At 32.7% G+C, this 16,095-nt stretch overlaps 1 protein-coding gene across 2 annotated transcripts in view; it reads right to left on the bottom strand.

Annotated features, from left to right (window-relative positions):
- Positions 1–14,986: 14,986 nt before the first annotated feature.
- Positions 14,987–16,095, bottom strand: part of LOC106755921 (bZIP transcription factor 16-like) — a 3,231-nt gene continuing 2,122 nt past the window's right edge. Inside the window, exons 4-5 of one of the 2 annotated variants that reach the window (XM_022775778.1) lie at positions 15,307–15,382; positions 14,987–15,214 (exon numbers count right to left, since the gene is read on the bottom strand). In XM_022775778.1, coding sequence (XP_022631499.1) covers positions 15,335–15,382 — 48 coding nt within the window. In that variant the 3' untranslated portion in view covers positions 14,987–15,214; positions 15,307–15,334. Of the gene's footprint in view, positions 15,215–15,306; positions 15,383–15,642; positions 16,030–16,095 lie in introns of those variants that run through there. The other variant, XM_014638154.2, reaches the window with a different exon arrangement.

The following is a 16,095-nucleotide window of genomic DNA, read 5'->3' as shown; positions in this document are numbered from 1 at the left end:
CAATTGTTACCGGTTGTTATTCGAGACATATTACCTCCTTCTGTTAGGGGTATTCTGACACGTCTGTGTTTGTTTTTTAATGCCATTTGCAAGAAAGTTGTTGACCCTCGATGTTTAGATCAATTGGAAAATGAAGGAATAAGACTACTATGTGAATGGGAAATGTATTTTCCACCTTCTTTTTTTGATATCATGGTTCATTTGATTGTTCATCTAGTACGAGAAATTCAAATATGTGGGCCGGTTTACCTAAGGTGGATGTATCCTGTTGAAAGTTACATGAAAATCTTAAAGGGATATGTCAAGAATCAGTATAGACCAGAAACTTCAATCATAGAGCGATACATTGCAGAAGAAGCCATTGAATTTTGTTCAGCTTACATGCCAAGTTGTGAACCAGTGGGTCTACCTAAGAGCATAAATGAAGGAAGATGTGAAGGTAAGGGTCGTGGTGTGAGTATTTAACGTGTGAGTAGAGAAGAAGTTGATCAAGCTCATTTGTACATCTTAAACAACACTGATGATGTTATTCCTTACATTTCTGAACACGTTAATGAAATAAAGGCAATACACCCAAGAATGAGTGAAAAATGGCAGCTTAATGAACATGTCAAAACCTTCTTACCATGGTTTAAGAAAAAGATTTATGCGACTCCAAATGTTTCTGAAACTCTATTGAGGCTATCTCGGGGGCCGAACACATATGTCATTAAATATGGTGGGTACTATATTAGCAATATCTCTTTTCAGACAAAGGAAGAAGATGATAAAAGTAGAGTTCAAAATAGTGGGGTTACATTAAAAGCTGAGTCAGTGCACTTCTGTAGTTCTAAAGACAAAAATCCAATCACTGCATCAATTAGTTATTTTGGAGTAATACAAGAAATATGGGAGGTGGATTATGTCAGGTTTAGAGTCCCTGTTTTCAAGTGTAAATGGGTTGATATAAATTCTGGAATCATTACAGATGGCTCTGGTTTCACATTGGTAGATTTGACAAAGATGAGTTTCACTGATGAACCATTTATTATGGCAAGTCAAGCAAGGCAAATATTCTACATCAGCGATCCAGCAAATGAAAAATGGTCAATGGTTTTGGAAGGGAAAAACATGCACGGTTTTGATGATGAAGAATCTCTTGATATTCTTGAGACAACATGTAGCACATCAAGACCCGTTGAAGACTCTATTGATGACGTTGGCGATGACATACATGCAATTCGTAGTGATCATGATGAAGGGTTCTAGGAGAAAACAATATATTAATAAGTAACGTCTTCTTTTTTGTTTAGACTTTATATGAATTTTTATTTTGATGAATATTTCAATTTCAATTCATACTAACCTTGTATATATTTTTCAGGTATGTCGACCTCAGACTTAGGATCAGCACACAGCGGACGTACACGAGGAGCGACACGTTTGCCATAAGCGACATCCGGACAGGTTCCTGGGCAGAGGATACATGTTCAGCTTGACCCAAGAACCGGTGTGGCATCATGGCCAAATGCTGATAGATTTAGAAGTTATCTGTGTAAGATAGCCAAAACCTATGTTTCTATCCATCATGCAACTTGGGATCACATCCCAGAGGTGGAGAAGAACCTCTTATGGCAAGATGTTTAGGTATACTTACTTAAAACAAATTTGATGTATTCATTTCTTTGATCTTATTATGTTATTAACATTTTTCTTGTTTTAAACAACTGAAATATGATATTCCAAACACAGTTCAGATGAGGAGGAAAATCTTAACACAAATATGTAAGATATGGAGAGATTTAAAAGAAAAGGCTAACACGTCTGTATGTATTTGGAGACAGACAACATGAGAATCCATCTAAGGAATATTCATTCACAGAAGAAGAATGGATGCAGTTTCGTCAATCTAGAGAGACTGAGAAATAGAAGGTATTTATCTTAACCAACAACGTCTTCAAAGCAGTTTTTTATTATTACATAGTTATGCATAAAAATTGTTTTACAGAGTAAAAGGTTAGCCGCCCAAGAAAGGTAAAGGCTAAATGATGCACCACACGTGTTATCACGGGGTGGTTATCCAAAACTGGAGAAGAAACTTAGGAAGGATAAAGCAGATGAGTTGGGGCTTGAGTCCCCGAACCTAGCACCTTCACCTGCAAGGTACCAGATGTGGAAGGCTGCTCTGACGAAGTCAGATGGGAACATGACATCTGCCTCAACCCTAGCGATCTCATAGAGAATTGTAAGTTTAAATTGTAAACATTACTTTATTGTATTTTTATCATATCTTGCAATTTAAGTAACGTAAATTTTTTATCATATGTGCAGGATGAGTTGGTTGAGCAACAGACACAGGGAACATTTACTCCCCAAGGTAGGGAGGACATTTTAACAACGGCCATTGGCAAACCAGAGCACCCAGGACGTGTATGTGCAGTTCCTAGGTCCATTGGTCTTCGTGAGTACTTTGGCCCTGTACATAAAAAACCTCAATCAACGAATCAAGACGCACTGAGGCAGATGGATCTTCAGTGGGAACAAAGAATTCGTCAAATGGAGTAACGCTTCACTTAGCAACTAGAAGAACAAAAACAAATACAAAGAGCGCTTGAAGAGAAGCTGCAATCCATGAGGCATGCCACCGTGGGTGTGCCCACTGAAACTCCCACACCACCTCCTGCCAGCACCAAAGGATCCTGCTTTGTTGTTGAACCTACTGACTACATTGCTTAGTATGACTTGTTGGTTTATGGGGATCCCGCACGCATTGTGGCTGTGGGACGAGTAGTTGAGGGAGGCCAGACTATTCATGGTGTTCCCATATCACCCGACCACGTGCGTGTCATGATTAACGAGGTTCGGGATCCACAGGCTCAGGTGCCTGTACCAACTCCTGAAGTTCAATTTGTGGGGGAGGCGATAGGAACTTTTTTAGCCTGGCCTAGAGCATTGGTTATCACACACATTGGTACACAACAGGTATAATATTGTTATCTTTACTAATTTTATATTATCATTTAAAAATATTTGTTCATAACTTTGAAAATTTTATGTTCAGTTCACACGTCCTTAAAAGAAACCGATGCATGAGGTATTTGGTCAAACATAAGATAATCCCATAGCAAAGCTAATGTCAAACATTCGCAAGTTCAACAAAGGATCAATACAAATATATTGGGAATTACGAGTATTTGGTCTCCCCCCCCATATGCCAGTATATATCACATTCAATGATGTATCAGAGATCATCCAGGGAGACAAGGAGTTGAATATTTCCATTATTCAACTCTGGTGCATGTAAGATAGTTAATTTTGTCAACCATAATAGTTTAATTTAGATGCTTACTTTGTAACAAGTTAACTTTGTTGTTATAGGTACATGGACACAGTCATTGTAGACCAAGGTCGGTCTTCCGTTTACGGATTTATTGAACCTCAGACCATTCAACGTTGTGGTAACACAGCTGAAATCAAACAAGATTATTTGCAAACATGGATGGTTGAGTCAAACAGAGACATATACCTTGTGCCATACATTGATGGGTATGTGTTGTTTTATGTAAAAGGTAATTAAATGTTTCCTTAATTAGTTTATTAACTATTTATGATGTTCCAAACAGGGCTCACTGGCAGCTGGTGGTCCTCACTCCCAAACAAGGTATAATTGTCTTCTTCTGTTCGCTGCAAAGGAAGATGAAAAATGACTTGAAAACCTTGCTTCAAGGGTAAGTGTATCGCTAAAAATGACTTTTAAATTCATGTCGGCCTTAATTTTTTATGATTTCATACTTATATTCATATTACTTTCTGTTTTAATGTAAATAGAGTAATGGGTAAATCTCGAGGTCAGCTAAATCAAGTCTTATATCCCAAGGTTTAGTGCATTTATAGTTTTAATTCATTTACTATGTTATTCAATGATCTTAATTCTTGACTATATTTAATTTGTCATTTTAGTGTAACAAACAGCTAGATTCATGGGAATGTGGGTACTATGTGATGTCTTGGATTAAGACCATCATTCGAGCTGGCATTACAAATAGTTGTTGGAATGGGGTAATAATAAGGCTTACTTTTAAAACATCAAAAATCATTTAATTCTTTTGAACATATATGAAACCATAATCAATATTTCTTAATTGTGTAGCGCTTCAACAACCCATCTGTTTTACCCCAAGACACGATAAAGCACCTAAGGCAGGAGTGGGCAACTTATCTTCTCCAAAATTGGAACTATGGCAAGACTTATTTTTGTTGTTTTCAATTACTTAGGTTTAGGTTTAGTTTAAGTTTATAATTTCATTTTGTTTTGATCTTTGATTGAATTATATCTATTTATAGCTCAAACAAACAATTCTTTATTATAAACAATTGTTCTGAGTTTATTTTTCTGAATTTCAGGTGTGGTTATAGTCGAAAAATAAAAATTTTATTTAAAAAAAATTCCCAGTAGACGTCGGTTAATGCAAAACTGACGTCTACAGACGTCAGTCAATGCACAAAGCGACGTCCAATAAGTAACCATGCACAAAACGATCCAGCGCGTACAGACGTCTCTTTTGTTGACCGCTGACATCTATCTTAACGTCTATTGTGGCTACGCCTGACGTCTATGTAGACGTCGGCTGTCTTTACCTGACTGATGTTAAGTTAATGTCACTGGAATAGACGTCGGTTCTTTAAGTGACGTCAAAAACTCAAAATAACCAACGTTAAACAGTATTTTTCCACTAGTGACATTTTGACGAACTAGTCCCGTGAGCCAGCGAGAAGAGTTTTAGTTTTTTTTATAGAAGCATGGAAGGTTCATATTAAAATCTATAATATATAAGAGTAATTTTGTCAACTAAAATTTAGTATATTTTAAGAGTTTAAATAAGTTAACAAATCCCAAATTTAAATATTAATAATAGTTAATTATATAAAAAAATAATAGATACTTAGTTATTTATTTAATGTAAATATAATATACGTAAATATAAATAAAGTATTTATGAAAAAAATAAATTATATAGTCGCAATTCTTTATGTTTTAAATATTTCCTTATATTTAATTATCTTGTATCTGTTTTTTCGCATATCCTTGTAGTTATATGAAGAAAGATAAATACAAGATTTTTTTTTTCATTTTTATATACTTTATTATTTTTCATTTTTTTGTCTGCACAAATTCTTCGTTCAGAACAAAAGCATCAGAGCTTCTTCTGATTCATTCAAGTTAATTTTGTTAATTCTCTTAGCATGATTCTTTATTTATCTTCTCATAAATTCGTTCAATTTAATACACATAAATTTGTTAGTCAATAACCAAATTTGGTATATATGATTTTCAAGTAGTTAGCGAGTAATTTTCCATGAACTCAAAATCAAAGGCAATTAAAAACTATACCTTTGGCTTTCATCAACCATAATTAGCACTGTCCATATCAATATATACGCGTTATTTCTCAGAATGTGAAGTTGAAGAAAAAGATAAGGTATATGTATGATCGAAAGTTCTTGGTATTTTCATGGTTCTAAAGTCTCAAACCATTGACTTGTCAAAGATGTATAATTTCAAATTTATAAAGCATTATATAGCAAAGACACATGTAAGATAATGCCATGATATATAGAGATTTATAGTGAAAAGATAGATGGCTAGATACTTACGAAATGGAGGTGAAGAAGGTTTGGTGCTTAATTCTGCACCCATATTTTTGTTTCTCATGATTATTGCTTCTCTTTCTATCATTTCAATCATCATATTTGCTTGTGGAGACGACAACAAAAGTACCAAGGGTAGTAANACTCANGCCGNTGGATGTGGTGTTGGATGTGGCGCTGGATGCGGCGGTTAATAGTAAGGAATAATATACAAAGTGCATGAAGTTTGGCTTGGAGTTTCTCTTTGTTGAGGTAGAAATAATTGTATTAGTTAAGATGTAAAACAAGTTTGTGTTTGAATAATAATACTTTTCAATTTTAGTAATTTTCTACAAATTTAGTGTACTTTTGTATCACTGATAAGGAAGAAAATTATGCCTATTATTCCATATGAATTTTTCAAACACTTTGAGTTTAAAGAAAAATTATGCCTTCTTTATCAATTTGGGAAGAAAATTTGAAAGTGTTGCAAGCTTTTTATTAAGGTGAACTTCTTTCAAGTTGTGAAGATAGTCATGATTGGCCTATATATATAACCCACTTTGTGATTATAAAGCTAAGGATTTTTTTCTCTTCCAATAGAGAAAACAAGCTGTCCATATGTAGACGCGTATTATGTTGCCTAACCCTAAGAAGAAAAAAACAATAAACTTTTTCCAAGGGGTGAGGAAGGTCTTCAACCTTAACCTCTCCTTCGCATGAGCTACACATATCATCGCTTAAGATTTTGATAGATATCGCTTGGACAATATTCATCCTCAGAGCACCCTTTATCAAAAAACAAAAAAAAAAAACAATTAAATAATTTCGAATACATACACACTTCCATTCTATTGATTCAGTTATCTTTTTACATTGACTTTCCACTCGTCAAATGACTAATAACAACACATATTTTCCGATCCATACATGCATAAAACCTTTTTGCGTGCACATATTTATGCAACATCTCAATCAAAACTTGTTTAAAATATCTAAACAACCAAACTCAACCTGACATGATTTATCTCAAAATCATCTTGAGTTAATCTATATCTTGTTGGACTCGGCTCTATTTGAGTTTCATCTAACTTAATTTTAATTGGTGTCAATGTTATCTAGACCCAACACAAATTGATTAAACATGAAGCAAGGTTAACTCGGCTCAACCTAACATGGTCCCAACTTAATATGGTAACAATGTCTCAGTCTTATATAGGCCAACTTGACTTGGCCTAGTCCATCTTGATTGCACCAAAGCCTTACATAACCTAGACTTGGTTAGACTAGGTTCAACCTAGGTTCGTCCTGACTAGATTCGCCCAAACTTAAGCCTAGCCTAATTAACTTGATTGAATATTGGTCTGCCTCGACTTTGATCAACCTAGACCCTGGTTATATTGGTTTGACCTAGGCTTGGGTCATCTTGGCTCAATCTTGACCAAAGACGAGTCCAACTTGACTTGGCCTAACCTAATCCAGTTTGTCTTGATCTCACTTGAACCTGATTCAATATGTACCTAGTTGAACTCATCTCAATTTGGACTTGGCCTAACCTAATATAAATTGGTATTAGCCACATTTAAGCATGACAAAACTCAACCAAACATGGAGCCAAGTCAACTAGGTTAGACTTGAGGCCCTGACTGAATCAACTTGACTTGGGCCATGCCCAAATCAACATGATCTAGGATTCCCCTATTGGATGTGGTAACGATATCTTAACCTACCACAGGGTCAACTTGGCCTAAGCCACCTCGACGATCCCACCTAAGCTTGATTGGACCTAGATCTGGCTAGAGCTCAACATAGGCATGCCTTAACTAGACTCATTAAAACTCATACCTAATCTAACTTAATTGAATGTAGGCCTACCTTGAGTCAAGTCGACTTAGGCAGGGTCGATTTAGTTCGACCTAGATTGAGTTGACTTAGCTTGCCTATGCCGAGTTGATTCTGGTCAACCTGACATAAGATCAGTCCAACTTGGCTGGGTATGGCCTTAACCTAATGTAGGCCTAATGTCTCAACCGAACATAGGCTCAACCCAACCTATACCTAGCCAAAATTAACTCGACATAGGCCTTGTTTGACTCGATTGAATGTTCTTTTGTCTCAACTTGGTTCCACTTGAGTCTGAGCTGATATGTAACGACATGAGCCTAGATTGACTAAGCTCAACCTTTGTTTGTAGACTCGGCTTGATCTAGGTCCACATGACTCATTTAAACTTGGACTTTATTTCTTCACTTTGATTAATCAGTGTAATTCTTCAATGTTAGTCTTTGAGTCTTCAATTTTTTCTTGTTAATGCTCTTCATAATATCTTTTTCCCTTTAATGAATGCGTACAAGCTTGATTTGAATTTAATTATTTCTTCAACATTCAACTTTTATCATGTTTAAGGAAACTTTGTGCAACATTATTTTCTAGTTGTATCATTAAAGTAGTGATATTTTCTAATTGCAATCAATCAACAATTTTATCTTCAGTAAAATACATTATTTCCATATATTCATATAACTTGACCTTTTGATTAAAAAAAAAAAATCTTCTTCTAGAGTATAATTATCAAGAATGATTCTTAACCTTATGCCTCATTTAAATAAATCTTGGTTTCAAATGGTCAGATAAAAATATTAATTCAAATAATTCATCAGTGATTAAAGAAATGAAATTATCAAAGGGGCTTGCCCAGAGTATAACTAGGGAGGTTCAAGTTAATGCATTGACGAAAGGGGATGAACTGAACCTGCCAAAGATTCCAAGCTATGACTGAGTTTCCCATGAGGGTCGTGAGTACAACACTCGATTTTGATGGGGCAATGATCTAGAGGATTTAGCCAAGCGAGTGTATATACTCGTTGATAATATTGAGGATTACATTGTGAATCTCCGAATTTGCAAAGGGAATGAACGGGTGTGCCACGGTTGGGAAGATTTTAAGCTAGACTTCTTTTTCGTGTACGCTTGTTTCTTCACTGACTTGTTCATGCGAATCTCGTTTGATGACTTTCAAACAGGGGTTTTGCGGGTGCTAAACATCGTACCCACCCAGCTTCACTCGAACACTTAGGCGGTCATTCAAGCATTTCAAATTTTATGTAAAGTTTTTTGTTTGACTCCTACACCTTCTCTATTTCATTATCACTTTCGCACTTGACCGAACCAAAAGATAGGGTAATTGTTTTTAATAAGTGGATCTGACAAGTGGCTCTTCCACCTGTCTGTTGCTTCATATAAGGACTTCAAGTCTAGGTACTTTAAAGTTGCTATTAAGACTACATATCCTGAATATTTTTTCAATGAGAATGATCGGCCAAAATTCCCAATGAGAATAATTTTTTCTCCATTAACATTATTCAACCCTCCCTTCTAGTATTTTTCAGGTACTTCACTACAACCAACTTAACCATTCTTTTCCAAAACTCCAGTCAAAGTAACATCACTAGCTTCTCAACCACAAGAAATTCAACATCAGGGTCAATTCCAAACAGATTCATCACATTTTAAAACATTCAACCAGATTCGTACAACTAAATTTATTCAATCAAACATGATACTACAATGAAAGACATTCAACTTAAATACTATTAAATACCAAAGCATACATTGTAACTCATATTAAAAGAACTACTTTTCCTTACCTCAAAAAGAACTACACAATTCTAAGAATGCTCAAAAGTTGTTTAAAACACAAGGAATTATAGAAACGCCTACAAATTACGGAATTGCAAATCATAGTGAGTCTTTAATACCATTGATCAACAAGAAACAAGAAAAGAGAGGTGAACAACACATGTGTCACCTAAACTAGAGATTTTATGAACAAAAAAGTAAAAGGAAAAATTAGCAGAAATTTACTTGCTCTATAGAAGAAATTGATCGGTTAAAAATATAGACCTCACTATTTTGGTCATTTAAGCATCTCCTGATTGTCAAAGAGATGACTCAGGAGTTAGAAGAGGTGGAGAGAAGATAGAGAACTCAAAAGAAGATATTTTAGAAAAATTATTTGTGTTTTAAGTAATGAGACGAGTTTAAAAAAATTTATTTATATTATTGAATTATTTTAAAATTAAAATTCTCAGTCTCATTATTTTAAAACACCTATTTATTCTAATAGTCAAATTTCTAGATTATGAAAAAGACAATAAATTTTAATAAATTAAAATACATTATATTAAATATTTATTTTTTTTTATTTTAGATTTAAAATATAAACCCTCTTCAAAAATATTATAAAAACCTCCTTCCTACATAATTCAAGTATTGATTATATCATATTAGATTCTAAACAAATTAATCTAATGTCTATCTCTTATAAATTGTACAACATGTAATCATTTGCTCTTAAATTATATTGCTTAATCCACTCACTCATTTACTTTTAAATTATTAAAATAATTTTAAACGAATGAAGTACAAAAAATAGTTTTAATTTTTTAGTATTTATGTAATATATATATTTTCCTTTGATTTATATTTATTTTATTTAGTCTGACGATTAAAAAAAGGATTAAATATGTTTTTAGTCTCTGTATTTTGGCGCGATTTTGATTTTAGTCACTCTTTCAAACTAAGGTACAATTTAGTCCTCCAACTTTAGAAAAATTTGGTAAAAAAGATTAAAATCAGAGTTTTCTAAAGTTGAAGGACTAAATTTTACCTTAATTTAAAAGAGTGACTAAAACCAAAATCGCGCCAAAATATAAGAATTAAAAACATATTTAATCCATTAAAAAATACGTATTAGAGTCATTAAATAAAAAAATTAGAAAATAATTTAATTCCTCGTAAAATCAAAAAGAACTATTTACATCATTAAATGGAAGAGGAAATATATAGAGAGACTTAATGGATATGCTCAATATGCTGAATCTACTGGAAAACTTAATTGTCCATTTGATTTTTCTGAAGGCTTTGAAAAGACTTGGTTATTACAAATCTAGATGAAAGTTTCGCTTAATTGAATTGAATTACTTATCCAATGTTAATGATCTTGGGGGCTCTTCTATAGCATAACGAAATTTGCTTATGAGGAACAATCTTTGTTTCTTATTTCTTAATTGTAATCAAACATAAACGCGTAAGAAACTTACTTTTCATTATACAACATCATAAACTTTCATAAATATTGGTACAAAGTACAACAATTCCTACAACGTTGTCCAATGTAAAAAGACACGTTTAAGGTCTCTAATGGATATATATCACAAACCTGCACTTCATAATCATATAGTTTTCTTTTTCTTCCTAACAAGAGACTGTGACCAAGAATACGTTCAACGTGCAGTCTGCTATGCACTTCGCTAATAGCTTCTAAAATCCACCGCATATTCCGCATCACTTCCTCCTCTGCCACCTCAGCATCCGCCACCTCCTGTACCACCTCCTCCACCACCTCCGCATCCACCACCACCTCCGCATCCGCCACCTCCTCCACCACCTCCGCATCCGCCACCTCCTCCACCACTTCCGCATCCGCCGCCACCATCTCCACCGCCACCTCCGCCATCACCTCCCCATCCACCGCCACCCCCTCCACCACCACGCCTACGCTTGGTACTTTTGTTGTCGTCTCCACAAGCAAATATGATGATTGAAATGATGGAAAGAGAAGCAAAAATCATGAGAAACATAAATACTGGTGCAGAATGAAGCACCAAACCTTCTTCACCTCCATTTGAAAAGTGTCTAGCCATCTATCTTTTCACTATAAATCTCTATATATCATCACAGTATCTTACATGCGTCTTTGCTATATAATGCTTTATAAATTTGGAATTATGCATCTTTGACAAGTCAATGGTATGACACTTTAGAACAACGAAAATACCAAGAAATTTCAATCATACATATACCTTATCTTTTAAATGCCTTTGTTCATGGAAAATTACTAGTTAACTCGAATAATCATATAGACTAAATTTGGTTATTAACTAACAAATTTATGCGTATTAAATGAACAAATTTATTAATATAAAAAATGTAATATTAATTACAAAATTTTCACTTTTTTTTTCTTTTTTTTTTCTCTAAATAAACATCCTATATTTTCACTCTCTTTTGCTTTCCTTTTTCTTATTTTCTCTCTCCACAATTCCAAAAAGCTTTATTATATAAAACTAACTATTTATCATCTTTTATATTAATTGATGCATTACTTAATATTTTTTATTTACTTTTTCGACGTAAAACAAAATTTAAAAAAAAAATCATGAATTCTACTTCTGAAAAGTTATTCCTTAAATGAGTTTCGGGGAAAATTTGATGGAATCAAAGTTTATACTTAGAAATTTTGTTAAAGGGATTATTGTAGAACGTTGAACCTTGAATTGAATGTCGTATAATTATATAAGGAACGAGAAAAAAATGAAGAATATTAATTCTTACATGTCTTCATGCAATTAATTTGTTTTGATATCTTATTTGCATTAGGATAAATTTGTAATTCAATATGTGATGGAGAAATGACTTATTAGAGAAGAAAAGGAGGGACAAATGAATTGTAGGCCTAACAATAACGATGCCCTGCAGACATAGGCAAGTTGAAAAAGGATTGATAGGAAAGTGATTAGTGAAAGGAGCAATGGAGTGGAGGAATTAATAGGGAAGAAAATAATAGCATGAATTAATAGGAATATCCCATTAAGGACTTTCTGCCTATAAAGGATCTTGAGCAGCCTATGTTAGATAAATAATACTCTGAATTTTTGTTTCTATTAGTATAATGTATGGTTTTGTTCTAAAATACAAGAGTACTACCAGCATGCATTTCCAGACATCTTACCCAATGCTTGAAAATTTTAAATCTTAATTTCTATTATCCGATGTAATAAGGGAATTTGCTGAACTATTTCCTTATTTTAAATGTGTGCTTTGATTAGTTCGTTTATTTTAAATGTGTGTTGAATAAAAGGCTGGTTTTGTCGAAGTCTATTGGAATTATTTTATTCTCTATTCATATATGTGCATTTATGTTCATATATTTTTATACTTATATTCTTTTTTATATTGCTCTGAACAATTATATATATCAATTGTACTCTCTCCTTATGATGAAATAAGAAATACAATATTTCATTCTTTCTTCTCTTGTAATATGGTATCAAAGCCATGATTGAAGCCTATCCTAACGATTTCTGTTATCGTTGGGCATGTTGTTCCACCCGTTATCGGGCAGCTATCGAACCACCCATTAAAAAGTCTAATCCCACGCTCGAGATGTATATACCTCGGCGTGAGGGGTGTGTGTTGGAAGTCCCACATCGACTAGAGATAAGGCCATTTAAGTGTATATAAGTGGGTGCAAATCTTACCCTACAAGCCGGTTTTGTGGGGTTGAGTTAGGCTTTAAAATCCACTTTGCATTTATGTTCATATATTTTTATACTTATATGAACAATTATATATATCAATTGTACTCTCTCCTATTATCTTGTAACAAAGTCACGTGAAAATTTTGTATAAATAAAATAAAAGTTCAAGGCTATATACCCACTACCTTTGATCAAAGAAGAAACAAGTAAGAGGAAACTCTATACGTTTGTTCTTGTTTTCGTTGTTTTTATCAAAAAGTGAACTTGTACCCACTTATATATTATTAATTGGTTTTATTTTTAGTTGATGTTTTGATGTGAAACTTTCGAACAGTTTTCATATACTTTACAAACGGTAGTGTGGTATACATTTTTTGTTTGTATCACTAATTATCTATTTTTCTACATGAATATTTACTTAATGTCATAACCACTCTATTAATTTTGAATATAAGAGAAAAAAACAATGTTGAAATTTTAACTAATTATATATGTTATTTATTGAAACTATATACTCTTAAATGTTTTTTATAATTATCTTAATAAGTTTATTATTAATAACCATCTTTTACTTTTAAATAAATTCTATGAAAAGATGGATTAGACATTAAAATATTAATTACCTTCCTTTTTCATCTGAAGTTTATTATTAATGTTAAAGCTAGAAATTTTATACTTAGGGCACAATTTGCGCATAGAATTGACTTTTGTTTTTCTATTTATGACCATTATTTTGTACTTTCGTAACCCCAATTGTTATGGACTTCAATTCTTCCAAAAGTTTTTCGGACTTATAGCACTAACTAGTTTTCTAAAAGCATATATTATGTGGACTTGTATCAATAATTTGCATTCATTGTGTAATATTTTCCTATTTTATAAATGATCATTTCTTTCCATGCAGCATCTATGTTGGAAAAGGAATGCATGAAAGTCAATTTACTCTTATAAAGTATCATTTACATAGCATTGTGTTAATAATATATGTTTCTGCTGAAATAGGACGAGCATAACCGCATGTGTTTACTCTGTCGAATTTTCTTCTCTAGGTCTCTTTTCTAGTTCAAATCAGAACGCACTTCGACGTTCAAATCAGAATTTTTCTATGTAGATATTTTGTAAGTCAATAGTGAATCAAAAGTAGAGTCCCTATTTATAAAGTTGATAAAAATCTAACAAATTAATTTATTTCTTAATAATTATTAAGACAAACCTCAATCACTTAACTGTAGTCATTATGACATTAATTACACATTAATTCTACTCAACGGTTGTCGGAACCGAACGATCTCAAGATGCCTTATGGCTTGCTGAGCTTTGTCTCCACAATTTGCCATCCTTTCCAATCGGTTAGCTTCCAGCCCATAATAACAATATATTTTTTATTTCCTTCATTTAATTTTTGAATAAACTTCCATCATCTAATTTTTTTTCTTCACTTTCAGGTACACTATATTCTGGTTGTTGCTTTTGACTTGCAAATTTTTATTCAGTTTTTTTGTCCAAGTAAAATATCGTGTAACTAGAAAGTTACAAGTACGTACTTAATAAGTTAGCTTTGTAAATTTATTGAGTTACAAAAAAAGTGTCATTTAGTGGAGGTTTTTTTTTCGATTTGCGGGGGTTTTTACCCTCCGCAAAATAATTTCCGGAGGTTTTTCAAACTCCCGCAGTTTGAGTCGCCACAATCTATCTGCGGGGGTTTTCTGCGCTCTCTGGTATCACATTCAATTTGCAGGGGGTTTTCTGCGGAGGGTAAAAACCTCCTCTATTACTTGCTATTATTTTGTGAGAGTTTTTAACCTCCTTTATTTTCAATTATTTGATTAAAAAAAATACCTGTATTTTTTATACTATTTTTTTGAGATTAATATATACTATTCAATTCACCAATTTGCAGAAATAATAAAAAAAATTGATAAAATATATAAAATAGTAAAATACACAAATAATTCAAAATTAATTTTATTGATGATTTAAAGTAACATACAATCATTAACAATTACAATGTAAATATATAAAAAAAAATACATAATGTTGATGACCTAAACAAAATCCCTTGCAGAGATAAAAGACCAATAGCTCTACATTTGCTTCCTACCCTACAAAGTAAGACAACTTCACTTCATCAACTGCTTTCCTTATCAATATATGCCTAACAAGTCATTATTCATATACTCTTTGCTTCCATTGCTTCTAATCTTTGGTTGATAATGTACATATAAAGTTTTGTGAGATTGTAGACATGATATACAATATGAACAGTGGATTCATCATCCATTTCCCTGCAAAGTTGAGATTCTCCATAAAAAAATTTATGATAATATGCAAACTGGAAAATGGAAAAAACAAGATAAATATATAGAAAGGAATTTACCTGTCTTTGATGCTGGTACTAGGTTGCATCATCTCTTGCTTGACAATAGAACTAACACCCACTCATTGGAAACAAACTAGTACATAAAAGAAATTCCAAGAATCCAAGTTTCCACCACTGAATCATGCTTTGCTTCTTAATAATCAATTTAACAGATATAATAATCTATATATTGTTTAACATAACAGTACATTTAAACATATCCTTCCTAGTTATAATTTATAAAACACTTAATAAAATACAAATAGTTATTCCACCAATTTATAATACAACAACCATCAATTCTATAAAACGTAACCTTAATTGAAAAGGTACTGCAGCTTATCAAACAATTTCTGAACGAAACAACCAATAGCCCATTCTTAATTCAATATCAATATTTTAATATTAAAAGTGATCCTTGCATCTGTTTTCCATTATCCAGACCTTTTAACATTACAACTCCATTCAATAATATTATATATATTACTCCTAAAAGTATTCACAAATTTATAACACTAAAAAGAGCTCAATAAACATATCTATATACCTGTAGCAAATAAAATTGGCAGTGCTCAGAAGCACCGCAATCCATATNATGGACAATAATTAGTTTCACTAATCATGCTTCTTACTGCTAACACTAACTTCTAAAGTAGCAGAGAAGGTATGACCATCATGTATATCATATTATATCATGCTTCTCCCCAAGTCTCACTAATCATGCTTCTCCCCAAGTCTCTCCTGCAACAATATTATATCATATATATATATATATATATATATATATATATATATATATATATATAT

Source organism: Vigna radiata, chromosome 2 (genome assembly GCF_000741045.1).
Source record: "Vigna radiata var. radiata cultivar VC1973A chromosome 2, Vradiata_ver6, whole genome shotgun sequence".
Taxonomy (NCBI): Eukaryota; Viridiplantae; Streptophyta; class Magnoliopsida; order Fabales; family Fabaceae; genus Vigna; species Vigna radiata.
This window is presented reverse-complemented; position numbering and strand designations above follow the sequence as displayed.